This window comes from Gobio gobio, assembly GCF_949357685.1.
Source record: "Gobio gobio genome assembly, chromosome: 21".
Classification (NCBI taxonomy): domain Eukaryota; kingdom Metazoa; phylum Chordata; class Actinopteri; order Cypriniformes; family Gobionidae; genus Gobio; species Gobio gobio.
Window position 1 is genome coordinate 44,654,591 of NC_137117.1, and position 19,620 is coordinate 44,674,210.

At 41.3% G+C, this 19,620-nt stretch overlaps 1 protein-coding gene across 2 annotated transcripts; it reads right to left on the reverse strand.

The window, feature by feature from the left end:
* Nucleotides 1-6,619: 6,619 nt before the first annotated feature.
* Nucleotides 6,620-18,848, reverse strand: vgll4a (vestigial-like family member 4a). Of its 2 annotated transcripts, none has more exons than XM_079803137.1 (5): nt 18,647-18,848; nt 16,913-17,036; nt 16,580-16,811; nt 11,551-11,662; nt 6,620-10,465 (listed from the first exon to the last, which is right to left on the reverse strand). In XM_079803137.1, the coding sequence occupies exons 1-5, from the start codon at nt 18,720-18,722 to the stop codon at nt 10,260-10,262; spliced, it is 750 nt and encodes a 249-aa protein (XP_079659263.1). In that variant the 5' UTR covers nt 18,723-18,848; the 3' UTR covers nt 6,620-10,259. The 2 variants fall into 2 exon arrangements, with proteins under 2 accessions (XP_079659263.1, XP_079659264.1); XM_079803138.1 differs by having other exon boundaries at nt 10,134-10,465; nt 16,604-16,811.
* Nucleotides 18,849-19,620: the final 772 nt, after the last annotated feature.

Here is a 19,620-nt window from a genome sequence, read left to right on the forward strand (position 1 = left end):
ATGTCTGTGTCAATTTTGGTGAAAATATCTTGTTTTGTTTAGGAGTTATAGACATTTATATGAAAAAAACACATGAAAAATGACTGACACCTGACTTTGATTGGATTTACACCCCCTTACTATCAATATTTTGACATTTGGGCTTAAAGAACATCTATCAACCTATGTTTTCGAACTTCTGACGCTGGTTTCGTCTCGATCGGACTAGCGGTTTCGAAGATATCAGCTAATGTTTTTAAAGCGCTAAATTACGCTGCACAAACCATACGCCGAAACCTAGTAAGTCTGGTATGGTGGACTCGGTGAGGATTCAGGAGACAAAAAAATGACTCCCATGAAAATAAGTCAAGCTCATCCAAAGTTATAAGCATTTGGGGAAAAAAATATTCACTAGGTGGCGCTGTTTCAAAACTTCTTGGGCTCATTCAGGGCATCATCTTGATGACCCAAACCGAGTTTTGTAACAATCCATTAATGTGTTCATAAAATACAGCATTTTAGCACATAATTCAAAATGTCAGACAGACAAAATGGTAAATATGCCGATATGGTAAAATTTTATATCAGACGGCTGGGCATGCCGTCCTGAATCTAACGAGACCGTTTATGATTTTTGGACAAACGGTTCAAAAGTTATTTGCAAAAACTGCCATTTTTTGTATCTTCGGCCCAGTAGGTGGCGCTGTGCCGTCTCGGGCCGTGCCTCAGGTCATGCTTGTGATGACATGTACCAAGTTTGGTTTGAATACGATAAAGCGTTGCGGAGATATTGTCTTAAGTGTGTTTTTGCAAACGTTATGTAAAATTTGTTCCCGCGTTTATCGAAAACGATTTGACGAATCAACTTGATTTGCAAGGTTTTTTGTCAGCATGGTCTGAAGATGATCTGGTTCAATTTTCGTGCAAATCGGATGAACCGTCTAGGACGAGTTTGCAAAAGTAGGCGGGGAAATTTTCATGACGGAAAATTACGTCATATGGTGCAATCGAATAGAGACAGAGCGACACACGTCATAATCTGAAGGCCACGCCCACCGGGGGGAAAATAATCAAACCGTCTCCATTGACTTTGCATTGCGTGAAGCTGCATCCTTGTCATTTCAGACTTATAACAAAAAACTGAACTATGTATAAAAGCTGATATGTGACAAAGTGTACAGCAAACAAGCTAAACAAAACCCAGAGGCAAAAACCCAGACGTTTTTTATAAGCTGTTGACCCAAAAAACAAGCGTTTAAGGACAAAAAAGTGGATTCAGGGCATTGAGACAGAGCGCACGGACAATATTACACTGAGAACTACGGCGACTAGAGGATAACGTAATCAACGACAGGAAATATAATATATAAAACGGACATTTGGATATTTGACTTAACAGTGACCGAATGTTTACTGCACGCACAGACATATTGAGACACACTGAGTGTCAGGATCCCAAAATTGACCCATTCTTCAGCTGAAGCTTCACTTCGTATTGCCTGTATCCACTTTTATCTTCTTAAACGCTCGTTTTTTTGGGTCGACAGCTTATAAAAATTTATTTCTGTGTTGTTTAGCTTGTTTGCTGTACACTTTGTCCCATATCAGCTTTTAGACATTGTTCTGTTTTTTGTTATAAGTCCGAAATGACAATGAGGCAGCCTCACGCAATGCAAAGTCAATGGAGAGCGTTGGATTGTTTCCCCCCCCGGTGTGGGCGTGGCCTAAATATGCTCTGTCTCTATCGTCTTGAGCCAAGGAATCAGATGTAAAAAGAATTTTGTTTCTAGTCCTTATGGTTCAAAAGTTATTAGCATAAACATGAGTCAACATTTGGACTGATGGTGGCGCTAGAGGGATTGAGTTAAAGACTCCAGATTTGCTATGGTGACATTTCAGACTGTCCTCTATTAGTGTGCCAAATTTAACAACTTTTTACCATACGGTTCTATGGGCTGCCATAGACTTCGATGGCGGAAGAAGATTAATAATAATAGGAACGGGAACGGTTTCAATAATAAACGGCTAATAATCATTCCATTGATGTGTGGTTTGGACAATATTTGGCCGAGATATAACTATTTGAACATCTGGAATCTGAGGGTGCAAACAAAAAATCTAAATATTGAGAAAATCACCTTTAAAGTTGTCCAAATGAAGCCCTTAACAATAATTTATTTTTGATACACAGTCAAACCAAAAATGATTCAGTCTCCAGATATGTTTCACTAGTGTGTGCAGGACACTATAGTTAATTTATGTAAGGAGAGCAAAATAAAGTAAACTGTAACATATTAAACCCAAAAATTCTTCATACAGTGGACTTTATATTTGAAAGCTAAACATTAAATGTATCAGAAAAACAATACTTCTTGAAAGCCAGAATAATGTATTAGGCTACTTAAAAAAACTGTGATTGTATCAAGTTGCTTTACAAACGTTTTTTTTCCCGTTAACAATGCTGCATTTCTTCTGCTCCCACAGATCATGATGGGTCTTCTAGGCCGAGTCCGACCGCACATTCTGCTCTGGCCGGCCCGCAGGTTTTCTGGATATGGTATTTCTCCTGGAAAGGTCTCCTTATGGTCTTTAGTCTCAAGCTTCAGCAGTGCCGAGTAGAATACTTACAAATTGTAATCCATACTGACCTGTCCTGAAAAGTACTTTTTGATTACTTTTGACCCAACTCATTTATCACTTCAATAATCTTGTACCATATTGATCTAAAATACAAAGAGAAAGAAAATACATTCCATTCTTTGTTATCAACAACATGTAGTGCATTAAATATTACATCAGGGTTTTCCAGACTGGAGTTTGTGATGGAACTGCAGGGGCTTCGTCCATTTAATGAAACGCTATTAACTAATTAAGTCATAACAATTTAAAATTTTAATCATTTAAAAATGAAAATCAAAATACAAAAAAAAGATAAAACAATATTTTGTTTACCTGCATGTCATGTGACTATTAAGCAACATCAGAGAACTTTATTAGTATTATTATTGATTTCATTTTATTATTTACCTAAATGATTATTTAAGGGGTACTTCAAGTAGGCCAAATATATTAGGTCAAAGAGGTTCAGATGACAAAAGTTTGTGATTCCCTGCATTGCACGTAAATATGAAATGAAGTAAATTTGTCAACAAAAGCCTTCCAAACATAGTAATAGATAAATGACACACTAAGTGATAATTCAAATAACGAATGTCAGCAGTCAGGGGCTGATTAGATATGCACGTTGAACCACAACATTTGAAAGTGAAATGATTGTGTAAATCCAGCGAGGCTCTCAGTCTTCAGTGATCGGCTCATGACTAGTATGTGCTGTGCATTTCCACAAACCTAGAAGAGCTTCTGGATGGATATAAGCACTAGGCTTTTATAGAAAGGACCATTTAAAAGTTTAAAAAGTATTAGAGAGAATCTATGAATTATGAATAATTTATGATGAGAGAATGTAAGCCGCTGAAATCGTTCCAATGAAGGCTAACGATCGCGGGTGAAGGTCGCTGCGCGTTCGGTGTTGTAAGATTACAAATGTATACATTGTTATATCGAGGTTCAAATGTAATAGAATATAACTGAAAACATGATCTATATTTGTGTTTTACATTTTGAAGTAAACTTGAGGAAATTCTAAGGAGATTACGTCAGGCCGTGAAAGTGTTTGAGACATTAAGTCTTTTGTCTTTATGCACTTCCTGACTATTTACCATGACAAGTTTAGAGCAATACTGCCTGAGTGACTGGATTAGCATCTATGCGTTTGAATGACACTGTTCTGCTGATTGAATTACGGCTGATGAGACAGGAATGTTTGGGGTGTGTCCCTATTTTCCTATGTCTCCTCCCCTGCTGTATAATCCCTCCCCCTGAAATGTAGATAAATTGCATTATTTTGTACTGTTAAATCAGACTGTTTTCGGACGACCTGCAGCACAGAGAGTTCTCATTAAAAGATTCACTTCTGTTTGATCCCGAAGTCTCCTGGTCTTCATCTTCTGAGTTTCCTACACTTTAGAAGAGAAAAGTTCACAACAGTGTTTTCAGCTGGGCAAAGGGGATTTAATTCCAATTCAATTTTTATCTGACTCCATTTTATCATAATCTCGAATTTAGGTTAGAATGCCAATTGGTTGTTTGGTCATTTATATTGAATTATTCTGTTTAACCCTTTGTTGAAATTATACCCGTTCATAATAAATCAAGTAACAATTTATTAACAGTCAGGTAAATGTATAATGCCAATTACATAATCAATTCAAAGATAAACCATACATAACATCAAATACTCTGAAGTAAAGAATAAAATATGAATACCTCACTGTCTGAATATTACATAAGGCTGAGCATCTGATAGACATTCAGCATTACAGGCCAAACTCGTTACAGTATCGCGCCCTGAACCTCGTCACACCTCCTTATAAGCTCAGACCAAGACAGAAATCTCTTTCAAATGGAAACACATGTTAACAATGGGAATTTACATTTAATCACTCTCCCAAATGCCCGTATTGACAGAAGACCAAATGGCCGAAGCCACACCCACCGCAAAACATGAAACACCTCAACAAATGACACTGAAAAACTCCAATTTGAAGCATAAAACCAAAAGACACTCTGATGTTAATACAACTAGAATTAAGTGTGTGACGTCTCGGATGGGGGTGCTAAGGCGCTAACTGTATGAGTTAGTTCAGATGCAAAAAGTGTCCTTTTCAGGGAGTAATTGTCCTCCACCAGACCAGATTCTGGCATATGCTAGCTTTTTTCAGTCCTACAAGAATAACGTGTAATAAAAAAGTAACTAGTCTGATTACGAGTATTTTAAAATGTAATATAAAATACAAGTACTTAAAATTTGTATTCTGATAACAATCCAGATTACATGTAATGTGTTACTACCCCTAGCACTGAGCTTCAGCTACTCTTAAAGGGTTAGTTCACCCAAAAATGTAAATTCTGTCATTAATTCCTCACCCTCATGTGGTTGGACACCCGTCAGACCTCCGTTCATCTTCAGACACAAATGAAGATATTTTAGTGTAAATCTGATGCTCTGAAAGGCCTCCATTGGCTCAATGCACGGTTCACTCTCAAGACCCTTAAAAGACACTAAAGACGTCGTTACAAAGTCCATCTCACTACAGCGGCTCTACAATAACTTTATGAAGACGAGAATAGTTTTTGTGCGCAAAAAAACCCTAAATAACGACTTATATAGTGATGACGATTTCAAAACACGGCCTCATGAAGCTTCGAAGCGTTATGAATCAGTGAGTCGATTCAGCGGTTCAGAGCGTTATGAATCAGTGAGTCGACTGTTATCCGGGAGTGACGCTGCCAAGATTACAACGGCCAGCTCATCCCTACTTTACGCTTCAAAACTGCTCTTCAGAATCCTATGGGTGGCGTCACGGACACTACGTCCATATTTTTTTACAGTCTATGCTCGTATTACTAACACAACCTCTAAATAACACAAAAATACTGCACTATTGACTTTAGAGCAGGTGTGTGTTGGTCAATGGTCAGTGTTTTCAGTTCCTCCAATAGCAGCTCCAGCAATGCTCCTGATCACAGCTGGTGTTCAGACCAGATGCCCATGGGGGAACAGATGAGCAGTGCATTTGATATTTAAACAACGTGGAGCTGGACGTGAAAATGAGAACACGTCGCTCTGAAACGTGCAGAAAACACTTGAGTTGCGTCTGGCGTCTCATTCCGCCGGGTGTATGATAGAGCCCTACATCTAGTGATACATGTGGGTTCAGGAAAATGCTTTGAAGTGATTTGTGTTTTTAGGAAAAAAGAAAGTTACAAATCAATCACACGTTCACGTTTTTTTTTTTTTTTACAAATAAATGCAGCACTTGAATGTAATGGCAAAGCCCTTAGCAACATCAGATATTTCAAAATCAGTTATATTACTATGTGTGTATATTGTTGATGTGCCATGCCATTTTTTTTATATAAGATAGAAATGTATATAATTAGTATTATCATCATTTAAAATGCAGTAAATGGTTACACATTTCTTTGTCTTACATGGACCTGTTGATATAAAAACTTTGTCTTTAGATTTGATAAAGTTGAGCCAAATCTTAAAATTGTCCTGTGGTGGGACTGTCTCAAGCATGGTTCAATAAATTACAACTTTTATAAATTAAAAACAAAAGCACACAAATGTTAATAATATAATAATATTTGAGTAAATGGCAATCATTTTATCCCTCTATATATTTCTAAAAGCGTAGGATCTTGATGATTTTTTCACTAAAACCATGTCCTCCGGTGTGACATCATATCCTGATTTTAAATTGGCCAATTAAACGGACAAGTTAAATTAGTTGAAGGACCCCATTTAAGGTCATGTTACTGAAGCCCACGACCTGTGCACATAGGAAGATTTAGTCTCAGAATTGTTCAAATATTTCTCTTTTTTGGACCCACTTTAATATAAAAAAATAAGAGTTGATTTCTGTCGTGCTTTGGTGCGACGCCTCTATATTCTCGATTCTTTCTGTGTCACAACACAGGACACATTTCAGCAAAAATGTTCAAAAAAAGAGAAAGAACTGACAAAATTAGTGCCCCTTTATATTTTCTCAAACATCAGACTTCACACGCTACATAACAATATGCATTTATTCTTCAAAAGTGGTGTTTTACAACAAAAACAAAAGCTTTTTTCACTGCTTATTTGTCAACTAACCACATGTATATATAAATTCCATATTAATGTAGCTCTACCCATGTCAAACAGGCAACTAATGAGACTTTTGTTCAATTCACCACAAAAAAAAAATTGCAAAGTGAGATGCTCAACATGTTTGCACTTATTACATCTGTTATAACATCGTAATGAATACCTGACGGGTGCATCACAAGGGGGGAAAAGAGGAGCATGCATGTTAAATGACAGGTCATTTGCTATGAGAAACTATATATTTATTCATCACACACAGCGTAATGACGGTCATATTTTACATTTCGAAAAAAAAGTTGTATTGCTTCACAAAAGGAAAAAAGAAAGACAAGAGATGATGAAATCATTTTGTGTGTATCCTAGATTATGACACCACACACACACACACACACACACACAAATAGAAAATAGCTCTGGTTACTAAAAGTCAACAAATAATACTCAAAGATCCAACAATCAAATGCTCCAACAGAACAAGAAAATAGTCCACTATTGAGTGTCCATGAGGTGGATTACAGAGATGCAGTTTACAGTAACTCTCTCAGCAGCTGGATTAGTAGCCCAGTAATCACAGCAGTGTAGACTAGATTGGTTTGTCAATTAATGCCAGCATAATAAAACACAAAGTATAGAGTTATACGTTTTAATTGAAAATATAAAAAAACACCGCTAGGTTTAATTGTGTTGATCATAGGGTCCATTGAGCCGAGACACAATCAATGCCAAGCCAGCCGCTCAGATCATGACACGCGTTAGAAAAATACAGAAACACTGTCCCAGCAGTTGCTTATCTTTATCATGTCAATGTGAAAATTTAAAACACACACCAACCTTTCGACATTTAAACTCAGTATAGAAAGGTGAGAGTTACATTTAGCTTGGAACCATTTAGATTTTTTCAACAACAACATAATTTTAGAAATATTATCATTATCAGATCTCAAACCAACTGTACGCATTTCTGGTGGTAGCATCGGTTGTACTGACTTTATTTTTTTAGGAGCGTTTTGGGAGGAAATATGCTCAGTTTTCATGAAAATAATAAACTGTTCTTGGGTTCATTTCACTTGAGTTTCCAAACTTTGGACACAATGAGTTAGAAGCACTTGAATGTTTGTCCGATGGATAATGACTTCAGCTCATCAACTCAAACATGAAACACCTCAACAAATGACACTGAAAAACTCCAATTTGAAGCATAAAACCCAAAGACACTCTGATGTTAATACAACTAGAATCAAGCGTTTCTTTGGTTGGCCATCATCTTCAAAGTTTACATTTATAGCAGAGGTGTAGTCTAGACCAGACCCTTCAAGACTAGACCCCTCGAGACCGAGATCCAGACCAAGACTAGACCCCTCGAGACCAAGATCCAGACCAAGACTAGACCCCTCGAGACCGAGATCCAGACCAAGACTAGACCCCTCGAGACCAAGATCCAGACTAAGACTAGACCCCTCGAGACCAAGATCCAGACCCTCGAGACCGAGATCCAGACCAAGACTAGACCCCTCGAGACCAAGATCCAGACCAAGACTAGACCCCTCGAGACCAAGATCCAGACCAAGACTAGACCCCTCGAGACCAAGATCCAGACCAAGACTAGACCCCTCGAGACTAAGATCCAGACCAAGACTAGACCCCTCGAGACCGAGATCCAGACCAAGACTAGACCCCTCGAGACCAAGATCCAGACCAAGACTAGACCCCTCGAGACCAAGATCCAGACCAAGACTAGACCCCTCGAGACCAAGATCCAGACCAAGACTAGACCCCTCGAGACCGAGATCCAGACCAAGACTAGACCCCTCGAGACCAAGATCCAGACCAAGACTAGACCCCTCGAGACCGAGATCCAGACCAAGACTAGACCCCTCGAGACCGAGATCCAGACCAAGACTAGACCCCTCGAGACTAAGATCCAGACCAAGACTAGACCCCTCGAGACCGAGATCCAGACCAAGACTAGACCCCTCGAGACCAAGATCCAGACCAAGACTAGACCCCTCGAGACTAAGATCCAGACCAAGACTAGACCCCTCGAGACTAAGATCCAGACCAAGACTAGACCCCTCGAGACTAAGATCCAGACCAAGACTAGACCCCTCGAGACCAAGATCCAGACCAAGACTAGACCCCTCGAGACCGAGATCCAGACCAAGACTAGACCCCTCGAGACCAAGATCCAGACCAAGACTAGACCCCTCGAGATCGAGATCCAGACCAAGACTAGACCCCTCGAGACCGAGATCCAGACCAAGACTAGACCCCTCGAGACCGAGATCCAGACCAAGACTAGACCCCTCGAGACTAAGATCCAGACCAAGACTAAACCCCTCGAGACCGAGATCCAGACCAAGACTAGACCCCTCGAGACCGAGATCCAGACCAAGACTAGACCCCTCGAGACCAAGATCCAGACCAAGACTAGACCCCTCGAGACCGAGATCCAGACCAAGACTAGACCCCTCGAGACCAAGATCCAGACCAAGACTAGACCCCTCGAGACTAAGATCCAGACCAAGACTAGACCCCTCGAGACCGAGATCCAGACCAGTTTATATCCTGTTTCTATCCTCACAGCTTTCTGTTGACAGTACTGCTTAAAGTTATTCACACATGAGTGGAAAATATAAATAGAATGACGAGTTATTTATAGCTCAATAAGCCGTGAAGGGAAACACGTGTGGTAATCGCATAATGTGCAACAGGCAGTTTTTTGAGCACATGTGCCAAGATGGTGCAGAACGTGGACCAGCAACTTAAGGTTTAAAGGATTAGTTCACTTTAAAGCAAAAATGACCCCATGATTTACTCCCCCTCAAGCCATCCTAGGTGTATATGACTTTCTTCTTTCAGACGAACACAATCAGAGTTATGTTAATAAATATCCTGATGCTTCCAAGCTTTATAATGGCAGTGACGGGGTCCATTGAGTTTGAGGCTCAAAAAAGCACATCCATCCTTGTGGTTAAATGCTCACAAATTAAAGGAGTAGTTCACTTTAAAATGAAAATTGATTTTGAAGCTCAAAATAGCACATCCATTCCTCATAAACGTGCTCCACACGGCTCCGGGGGTTAATAAAGGCCTTCTGAAGCGAATCCATGGGGTTTTGTAAGAAAAATATCCATATTTAACATAGTACAAGTCAAATATCTAGCGCCAGATCGCCTTTCGTATTCAACTTACGCAGAAAGCATAACGCCTCTCGCAGTTCAAGACGCTTATGCTACGCTCTAGTGATACACAAGTTGAATGCAGAAGGTGTTTTTTTCTTACAAAACCCCATGGATTTGCTTCAGAAGGCCTTTATTAACCCCCGGAGCCGTGTGGAGCACGTAATGGATGCGCTATTTTGAGCTTCAAAATCAATTTTCATTTTTAAAGTGAACTACTCCTTTAATTTGTGAGCATTTAACCACTCAAATACACATAGAAAAAATCCTATTTTCGATAAGACAACTGTTGAATATTATTGAATAGTCTAGTCATGGTCTGGGTCTTGACTACACCTCTGAAGTGAGCTAACCTGAAAAGGGTTCATGTTTGTGCTTAAGGTAGTTTAACATCGCCCCTCGTGGTTTGGTGCTGTACCGTCATTGCCCTTAGCTTTGATCTGTAGCCAGGCGTCGCCCAGAGCTTTAGTGAAGTGGTCATCCACTGAGCCTGTGATGGACACGGACTCAGAGACAGGCACGGCCTCCTCGTAGATCTTCCCCAGACTGCGGCGGAAATGCTCCTCAATCACAGGGTCACACTCAGTGTTGGCTGATGAAGAGAGAACACATGATCACAGAACCTCAACACCAAATCAATTATGGATTTTCATGGGAGAATTTATTTAATTTCAAGAATCAATAATAAATGTATTAAAGGGTTAGTTCACCCAAAAATGTAAATTCTGTCATTAATTCCTCACCCTCATGTGGTTGGACACCCGTCAGACCTCCGTTCATCTTCAGACACAAATGAAGATATTTTAGTGTAAAGCTGATGCTGAGAAAGGCTTCAGATAGGCCTCCATTGGCATTCAGTACATTTACACTCTCAAGACCCATAAAAGGCACTAAAAACGTCGTTACAAAGTCCATCTCACCACAGTGACTCTACAATAATTTTACGATGCGACGACAATAGTTTTTGTGCGCAAAAAAAAATCAAAATAACACCTTTATCCAACTTGTTCTTGTCTTCCGTGTGTGTCTCCACGACGCATGCGTGAGAATATGACGCAGATCCGGCGTTCAGGAATCCATGAAATGCTCACTTTAGTCTCATTTTGAGAACTACGCCGAGACCTAAAGCACGATCAATGTAGAATTCATCAGCTGAGATACGCGCGTCTTCCTCTGCTTGTGAACAAATCTCTTCTGGGTCATGTGTCCGAACGCCGGATCTGCTCATATTCTCACGCATGCGTCGTGGAGACACACACGGAAGACAAGAACAAGCTGGATAACTATTGTCGTCGCATCGTAAAATTATTGTAGAGCCACTGTGGTGAGATGGACTTTGTAACGACGTTTATGGGTCTTGTGAGTGTAAATGTACTGAATGCCAATGGAGGCCTATCTGAAGCCTTTCTCAGCATCAGCTTTACACTAAAATATCTTCATTTGTGTCTGAAGATGAACGGAGGTCTGACGGGTGTCCAACGACATGAGGGTGAGTAATTAATGACAGAATTTACATTTTTGGGTGAACTAACCCTTTAATCCACCTACAAATGGATATTTGTAATGTTTTAGTAACATTTATAACCACAGCAGCTGGTAATGAGGTGCTGCTCACTCAGACTCAGAACACGACCAAACACACACTTCTGATTTTGCAATCGCTCATAGATGAACTACCGTTGGTCTTGTTGGTTGATCCAGATGTGCAGCTATTAGGGGACATGTGGCAGCTGGAAAGACTGCAAGGCCGGTTGCTGGCAGGGGCACAGGTGATTACAGATGGACGATTCTGTTTGGAAATAGGACAATTCTACATGTTAATGCACACGCACATCCTGTTACAGTGAAGTCACTGATGTAGAATCAATAGCCGCTTCTCCACCGTGAGGCCGAACGGATATTTCCACTCGAGCCTGGCTGCATGCTTCTCTGTGCTGCTCAAGCGTGCTATTTCTGCCAAGTAAACAAGTTAATAATGAAATGAAAAGAAATACCTGATCATTATTCATAACACGGTCGCTATTTACATCTCATACCTCTGTAAACCTTTGCGTTACGAAGGCAACGACTGACGTAACTCAAGAGCTCCGTTATCAGTCCCAATGTGGAAAATTAAACCATATCCGCACGGAATGGAACGGTTAAGGGTCAATGACATGACGTGTCCAAGTGCATAATCTTCTTTTAAAATAAATTGATAAACTCATGACATGCATCACTTTATTCTATAAAACCTATTTAGCTTGAATTCATTTTCAGTACATTCAAATAATATATTTTGTATCTTAATCCCCCAAAATGTCAGGTGGTACAACCAACAAAACTTTTCAAAATAGTGTTTTAATAAGAATATTCATTTAAACAAATTGTATAAATATCAGTAGTTTTAAAGCCGTTGAGATCATTGAAGAATGTGTCAAGTAAAGTCAGCTTTATTTCTATAGCCTTTATATAATACAGATTGTTTTAAAGCAGCTTCACAGCGATAACAGGAAAATGATTCAATGCAATGCTGTACAGCAGCTCTAAAAGAAAACAGTGTCATTATGTGGCCTGAAGTCAGATCAGTGTTGATTCAATTCTATTGTGAAGATCAGCAATTATTAATTTAGTTCATTTCATCTATAAAGCAGATCAATCATATTGTTGAATATTAAGTGTAAGCTAACTTGGGGGGGAAATCTTGGGAGAAACTCGGGCTATTGTCTGGGAATCTGTATATTGTCAAATGTCAAGGTGGCAGAACTGCAAACATGGGTCTTGTATTATGAGTGACAGGTAATAACAGGAAGCATGATGATGCAGCATCCAGAGGAGCCCTATTGGTCCTTATGGCAGAGAGAAAGGTCTGTAAATCTCTCTCAAATACTGATAGAAAATAGCTAGTTTCAAGTATGGTAACTTAGTACACTTTCCATGTCAGGCGGTACAACCAATATAAAACTAGGAAAATGCTTTTTTATCATAAACTTCTTTATTGTATTTAAAGAAGTTTATGATAAAAGGGCTAGCATAGGTAAAAGCTAATACAGGCTTCTGAGTCGAAGCAAAGTCAGGTGGTGTAACTGCAACGAATGTCCCTATATGAAATAATAACAATTTAAGCTAAATAAATAATACATTTAAGCTTTGTGTATCATTCTTCTATCTTTTATTATTATTCTAAAATGTTTGTGTTAAGTTAAAGATGCTTGTCCTTTTTAAATCCAAAAATTAAATCCGTCATTCACTCAAAAAAAAAATTGTCCGGAAAATGTTTATAATGCAATAATTGATATAAATAAAATACACAACCACAAAATAATAATGTGTTAAGCACTGCAAGGGTTACTTTGCTAGCTAAGATTTTACAATGAAATTAGGAATATATACACCGATCAGGCATAACATTATGACAGGTGAAGTGAATAACACTGATGATCTCTTCATCACGACACCTGTTAGTGGGAGGGATATATTAGGCAGCAAGTGAACATTTTGTCCTCAAAGTTGATGCGTTAGAAGCAGGAAAAATGGGCAAGCGTAAGGATTTGGGAGAGTTAGACAAGGACCAAATTGTGATGGTTAGACGACTGGGTCAGAGCATCTCCAAAACTGCAGCTCTAGTGGGGTGTTCCTGGCCTGCAGTGGTCAGACTCTATCAAAAGTGGAGGACCAGTGGAGAACCGGCCACAGGGTCATGGAGGACCAGTGGAGAACCGGCCACAGGGTCATGAATGACCAGTGGAGAACCGGCCACAGGGTCATGAAGGACCAGTGGAGAACCGGCCACAGGGTCATGAAGGACCAGTGGAGAACCGGCCACAGGGTCATGAAGGACCAGTGGAGAACCGGCCACAGGGTCATGGAGGACCAGTGGAGAACCGGCCACAGGGTCATGAAGGACCAGTGGAGAACCGGCCACAGGGTCATGAAGGACCAGTGGAGAACCGGCCACAGGGTCATGAATGACCAGTGGAGAACCGGCCACAGGGTCATGAAGGACCAGTGGAGAACCGGCCACAGGGTCATGAAGGACCAGTGGAGAACCGGCCACAGGGTCATGGAGGACCAGTGGAGAACCGGCCACAGGGTCATGAAGGACCAGTGGAGAACCGGCCACAGGGTCATGGAGGACCAGTGGAGAACCGGCCACAGGGTCATGAAGGACCAGTGGAGAACCGGCCACAGGGTCATGGAGGACCAGTGGAGAACCGGCCACAGGGTCATGGAGGACCAGTGGAGAACCGGCCACAGGGTCATGAAGGACCAGTGGAGAACCGGCCACAGGGTCATGAAGGACCAGTGGAGAACCGGCCACAGGGTCATGAAGGACCAGTGGAGAACCGGCCACAGGGTCATGGAGGACCAGTGGAGAACCGGCCACAGGGTCATGGAGGACCAGTGGAGAACCGGCCACAGGGTCATGGAGGACCAGTGGAGAACCGGCCACAGGGTCATGGAGGACCAGTGGAGAACCGGCCACAGGGTCATGAAGGACCAGTGGAGAACCGGCCACAGGGTCATGGAGGACCAGTGGAGAACCGGCCACAGGGTCATGAAGGACCAGTGGAGAACCGGCCACAGGGTCATGGAGGACCAGTGGAGAACCGGCCACAGGGTCATGGAGGACCAGTGGAGAACCGGCCACAGGGTCATGGAGGACCAGTGGAGAACCGGCCACAGGGTCATGAAGGACCAGTGGAGAACCGGCCACAGGGTCATGGAGGACCAGTGGAGAACCGGCCACAGGGTCATGGAGGACCAGTGGAGAACCGGCCACAGGGTCATGGAGGACCAGTGGAGAACCGGCCACAGGGTCATGGAGGACCAGTGGAGAACCGGCCACAGGGTCATGAAGGACCAGTGGAGAACCGGCCACAGGGTCATGAAGGACCAGTGGAGAACCGGCCACAGGGTCATGGAGGACCAGTGGAGAACCGGCCACAGGGTCATGAAGGACCAGTGGAGAACCGGCCACAAGGTCATGAAGGACCAGTGGAGAACCGGCCACAGGGTCATGAAGGACCAGTGGAGAACCGGCCACAGGGTCATGGAGGACCAGTGGAGAACCGGCCACAGGGTCATGGAGGACCAGTGGAGAACCGGCCACAGGGTCATGAAGGACCAGTGGAGAACCGGCCACAGGGCATGAAGGACCAGTGGAGAACCGGCCACAGGGTCATGGAGGACCAGTGGAGAACCGGCCACAGGGTCATGGAGGACCAGTGGAGAACCGGCCACAGGGTCATGAAGGACCAGTGGAGAACCGGCCACAGGGTCATGGAGGACCAGTGGAGAACCGGCCACAGGGTCATGAAGGACCAGTGGAGAACCGGCCACAGGGTCATGGAGGACCAGTGGAGAACCGGCCACAGGGTCATGAAGGACCAGTGGAGAACCGGCCACAGGGTCATGGAGGACCAGTGGAGAACCGGCCACAGGGTCATGAAGGACCAGTGGAGAACCGGCCACAGGGTCATGGAGGACCAGTGGAGAACCGGCCACAGGGTCATGGAGGACCAGTGGAGAACCGGCCACAGGGTCATGGAGGACCAGTGGAGAACCGGCCACAGGGTCATGAAGGACCAGTGGAGAACCGGCCACAGGGTCATGAAGGACCAGTGGAGAACCGGCCAGAGGGTCATGAAGGACCAGTGGAGAACCAGCCACAGGGTCATGGAGGACCAGTGGAGAACCAGCCACAGGGTCATGGAGGACCAGTGGAGAACCAGCCACAGGGTCATGGGCGGCCGAGGCTCATTGATGCCCGTGTGGTCCGATCAAACAGACGAGCTACTGTAACTCAAATTGCTCAAGAAGTTAAGCTGGTTCTGATAGAAAGGTGTCAGAATACACAGAGCATCTCAGTTTGTTGTGTATGGGGCGGCACAGCCTCAGACCCGTCAGGGTGCCCATGTTGACCCCTGACCCCGCCCAAAGCACCAACAGTGGGCACATGAGCATCAGAACTCGACCACGGAGCAATGGAAGAAGGCAGCCTGGTCTGAGCAATCACGTTTTCTTTATATCACGAGGATGTCCGGGTGTGTGTGGCTTACCTGGAGAACACACGGCCCCAGGTGCACTATGGGAAGAAGGCAAGCCGGCGGAGGCAGTGATGCTTTGGGCAATGTTCTGCTGGGAAACCTTGGGTCCTCCATCATGTGGATGTGACTTTTACATGCACCACCTCCCTAAGCATTGTTGAGCCCATGTTCATCCTTTCATGGAAACGGTATTTCCTGGTGGCTGTGGCTCTTTCAGCAGATAATGCGCCGCCACAAAGCAAAAATGCTTCAGGAATGGTTTTACGGAGCACAACGACGAGTTTGAGGTGTTGACTGGGCCTCCAAATTCCCCAGATCTCAATCCAATCGAGCATCTGTGGGATGAGCTGAACAAACAAGTCCGATCCATGGAGGCCCCACCTCGCAACTTACAGGACTTAAAGGATCTGCTGCTAACATCTTGGTGCCAGATACCACAGCACACCTTCAGGGCTCTAGTGGAGTCCATGCCTCGACGGGTCAGGGCTGCCTTGGCACCGACACAATATTAGGTCATAATGTTATGCCTGATCGGTGTATATATAAATAACTAATTGGTTGTACCACTATTTGGTTGACATTTTGAAAGGATTTTTACATTGACCCTTAAACAAAGAAAACGGTCTGGCTTGATGGTGGAAAAGCGGCTTAAGTTTTAAAAAACAAATCTCTCTTACTATTTCAGACTGTGTAAGTCTGACCTGCTGAGGTTGTGTGACGGATCCAGGAATAAGAAGCACGCTCCTAGTAGGATCTGAGCTGTGTTTGGTCATCTCGGTGGGTTGATCATCCGCAAAAATGGGAAAAGGTGCAAATTCATGACGGCTATGGAGAGCGCTCAGAGACGCATGTCCAAATGAACTGTAATTCCATGACTCCGGATTTACACCATCTACATTTTGATTTCTCCTAAAGAAAAAAAAACATGCAGAGCAAAAAACGTTAAATGATTTATAGCAACAACAAAAAAAAAGGCTGCATTGTAAATAATGGAACTGCAGCAGACGTACAGATGTGATCTCATTTTGTTCATGTGTTCTTCATCAGAGTCTTCGTTTTCATGGTGTTTTCTCTTGGTTGGGCTCGCGGGTTGACAGCCTGAGTTCAGCAAAACCCTAGAAGCCCCTGAATCATCTGCCAATAAATCAGATAAAGCCGGAGTTAAGGCACAATCATTACTGGCAGTCATATTAATCACATATTTGTCAAATGTTTTGTGATTAGCCAATTGCCATTAATACTAATAATGCTTAAGATCAACCACAAAGACAATAGATCACCATCATGCTGTAAAATGAAATCAGACAAAAAAAACTTTAATTGTTAATATGCCAATATTGTATTACAAATATTCTAGTATACAGTGGGTGGGTGCACAAAAGTCACAAATATCAACTGTCCTGAATCGATTTAATAATAAAGAAAACTTCCTTAAAAGGTTGAGATCCTTAAAATATGTTTAGGTTCAGGGTGAACATTGTAGAGATTCATTTATTAAGTTATTAATTCATTTTTAGGGCTAAATGGGCTATTTTCTTTTTTAAAGTTTACCATTAAACATACACTGCCGTTCATACACAAGATTTGTTATGTTTTTAAAAGAAGTCTCTTATGCTCACCAAGGCTGCATTTATTTGATTAAAATACAAAAAAATAAAATAATAAGTAATATTATGAAATATTATTCAAATGTAAAAATGTAAAAAATGTTTTCTATTTGAATATATTTTAAAATGTAATTTATTCCTGTGATCAAAGCTGAATTTTAATATTATAATATGATGATTTGATGATCAAGAAACATTTATGATTATTATCAATGTTGAAAACAGTTGTGCCAAAAAAAATCTTTTTAGGATTCTTTGATGAATAGAAAGTAAAAAAAAAAAAAAAAAAAAAAAAAAATTTACCTGAAATAGAAAGCTTTTGTAACATTGTACTACTGTTCAAAAGTTTTGGGTCAGTAAGAATTTTTTTTTTTTGGGGGGGGGGGGGGGGGGGGGGGGAGAACTTAAAGAAATTAATACATTTATTCAGCAAGGATGCATTAAATTGATCAAAAGTAACAGTAAAGACATTTATAATATTACAAAAGCTTTCTATTTCAGATAAATTCTGTTCTTTTGAACATTCTATTAATCATATAATCCTGGAAGAAAAAAAATTTGCACAACTGTTTTCAACATTGAAAATAATCATAAATGTTTGTTGAGCAGCAAATCCTCATATTATAATGATTTCTGAAGGGTCATGTGACACTGAAGACTGGTGTAATGATGCTGGAAATGCAGCTTTGATCACAGGAATAAATTACAATTTACTGTATATTCACATAGAAAACAGCTGCTTTACATTCTAATAATATTTCACAATATTGCTGTTTTTTGTTGTTGTATTTTTGATCAAATAAATGCAGCCTTGGTGAACATAAGAGAAATCTTACAGATCAAAAGCTTTTGAATGGCAGCGTATATTTCAAAGCATTAAAAAAAGATATTAGATATGCACACTCTCTTTGTGCAAGGAAAATATGTTATTACATTTACTTTACTAGTCATGAAATTTGAATGTTTCTGAAATCGGTATTTATTTATTTTCAAACCCAAATGAGACCAACATGAACACAAAGATTACATCTCTAAGACAGCACATATTCTACTAACATGCATTTTCACTGTACACAATGTTGATGAATGATTAGTATTAAAAAAGTATTGTTTAAGAGTTGGGGATGCTGTACTTACCCTCATATGGATTGCAATGCAGCCTGCTGATGTTATTGTTCATTTTATTGATGAATCGATTCATCAAAATATCCATTTTACCACAAACATTGACATTTAAAGCAGAATTATAATCGGTTACTCCAGCTCAGATAGAGCTGAATGTGTCGGTCTTTCAGAAGGGGAAACATGAGCAACCTTACAACTACTGATAGTAAAGAAAAAAAATAATGAAAAGTTCACGTTGTTTTTAGCATACCGAGCTAACGTTAGCTGCAGACGCTAACCTGTCCGTATGAAGTTTACTTTAGTGACTTAAATCCCAAATACTACCTCATACTCGTCGAGCACGGGCCGTTGTGTGTATAAAAGGTGAATAAGGCCGTCAAACAGGTGATAGATAACTGTTGTGATTGTGATTATGTGAGTATATTGCTAAAGCTGCTCGACAGGAGTCCCCTGCGTTTCCGCCGGAGAAAAAAAAATGTTAACTTTTCTTTTCCCAAAACTCGATATTTACATGTTACTTATCACATAGGGTGGTTTATTTGTTATATGTTTCGTGTTATATCTTACATTTTCTGTCACAATCGTGACACCAATCTCAATGAAACTGTATAAAATATAGTTTTGCAGTCATCAAGGACGACTGCTACTGGCTCATCCTGAGCAGCGCTGAGAAAAGCTGCACGTACCACGTGACAACGCAACGCCGTTTATCCAGTCTATCTGCTCCTTCTAAAAAGGTGAAACTCTCGCGACAATATGAATTCACGTCACTTTCCCGCCGGAACGCGCCCCCCTCATTAGCAAAACATTCTGCTAACATAGAAGATAGATAGTTTATATCCAAAACATAGAAGATAAATGCACTTTCTGTGATGTAGAAGAAGAAAAAAAAATAGTTTTTTGTAAATATGTTTGTGTTAAAGATGTTTGGAATGAGTTATATACCTATCTCTCAGGAAAAACAAACAAATGCCAAACTACGTATT

Coding starts and splice junctions, on each gene's coding strand:
- vgll4a (XM_079803137.1), bottom strand. CDS start 18,722: ATGGATATTTTGATGAATCGATTCATCAATAAAATGAACAATAACATC. Junction 17,037..18,646: donor GCATTGCAATCCATATGAGG/GTAAGTACAGCA, acceptor ATTTATTGGCAG/ATGATTCAGGGGCTTCTAGG. Junction 16,812..16,912: donor AACAAAATGAGATCACATCT/GTACGTCTGCTG, acceptor TTTTTTCTTTAG/GAGAAATCAAAATGTAGATG.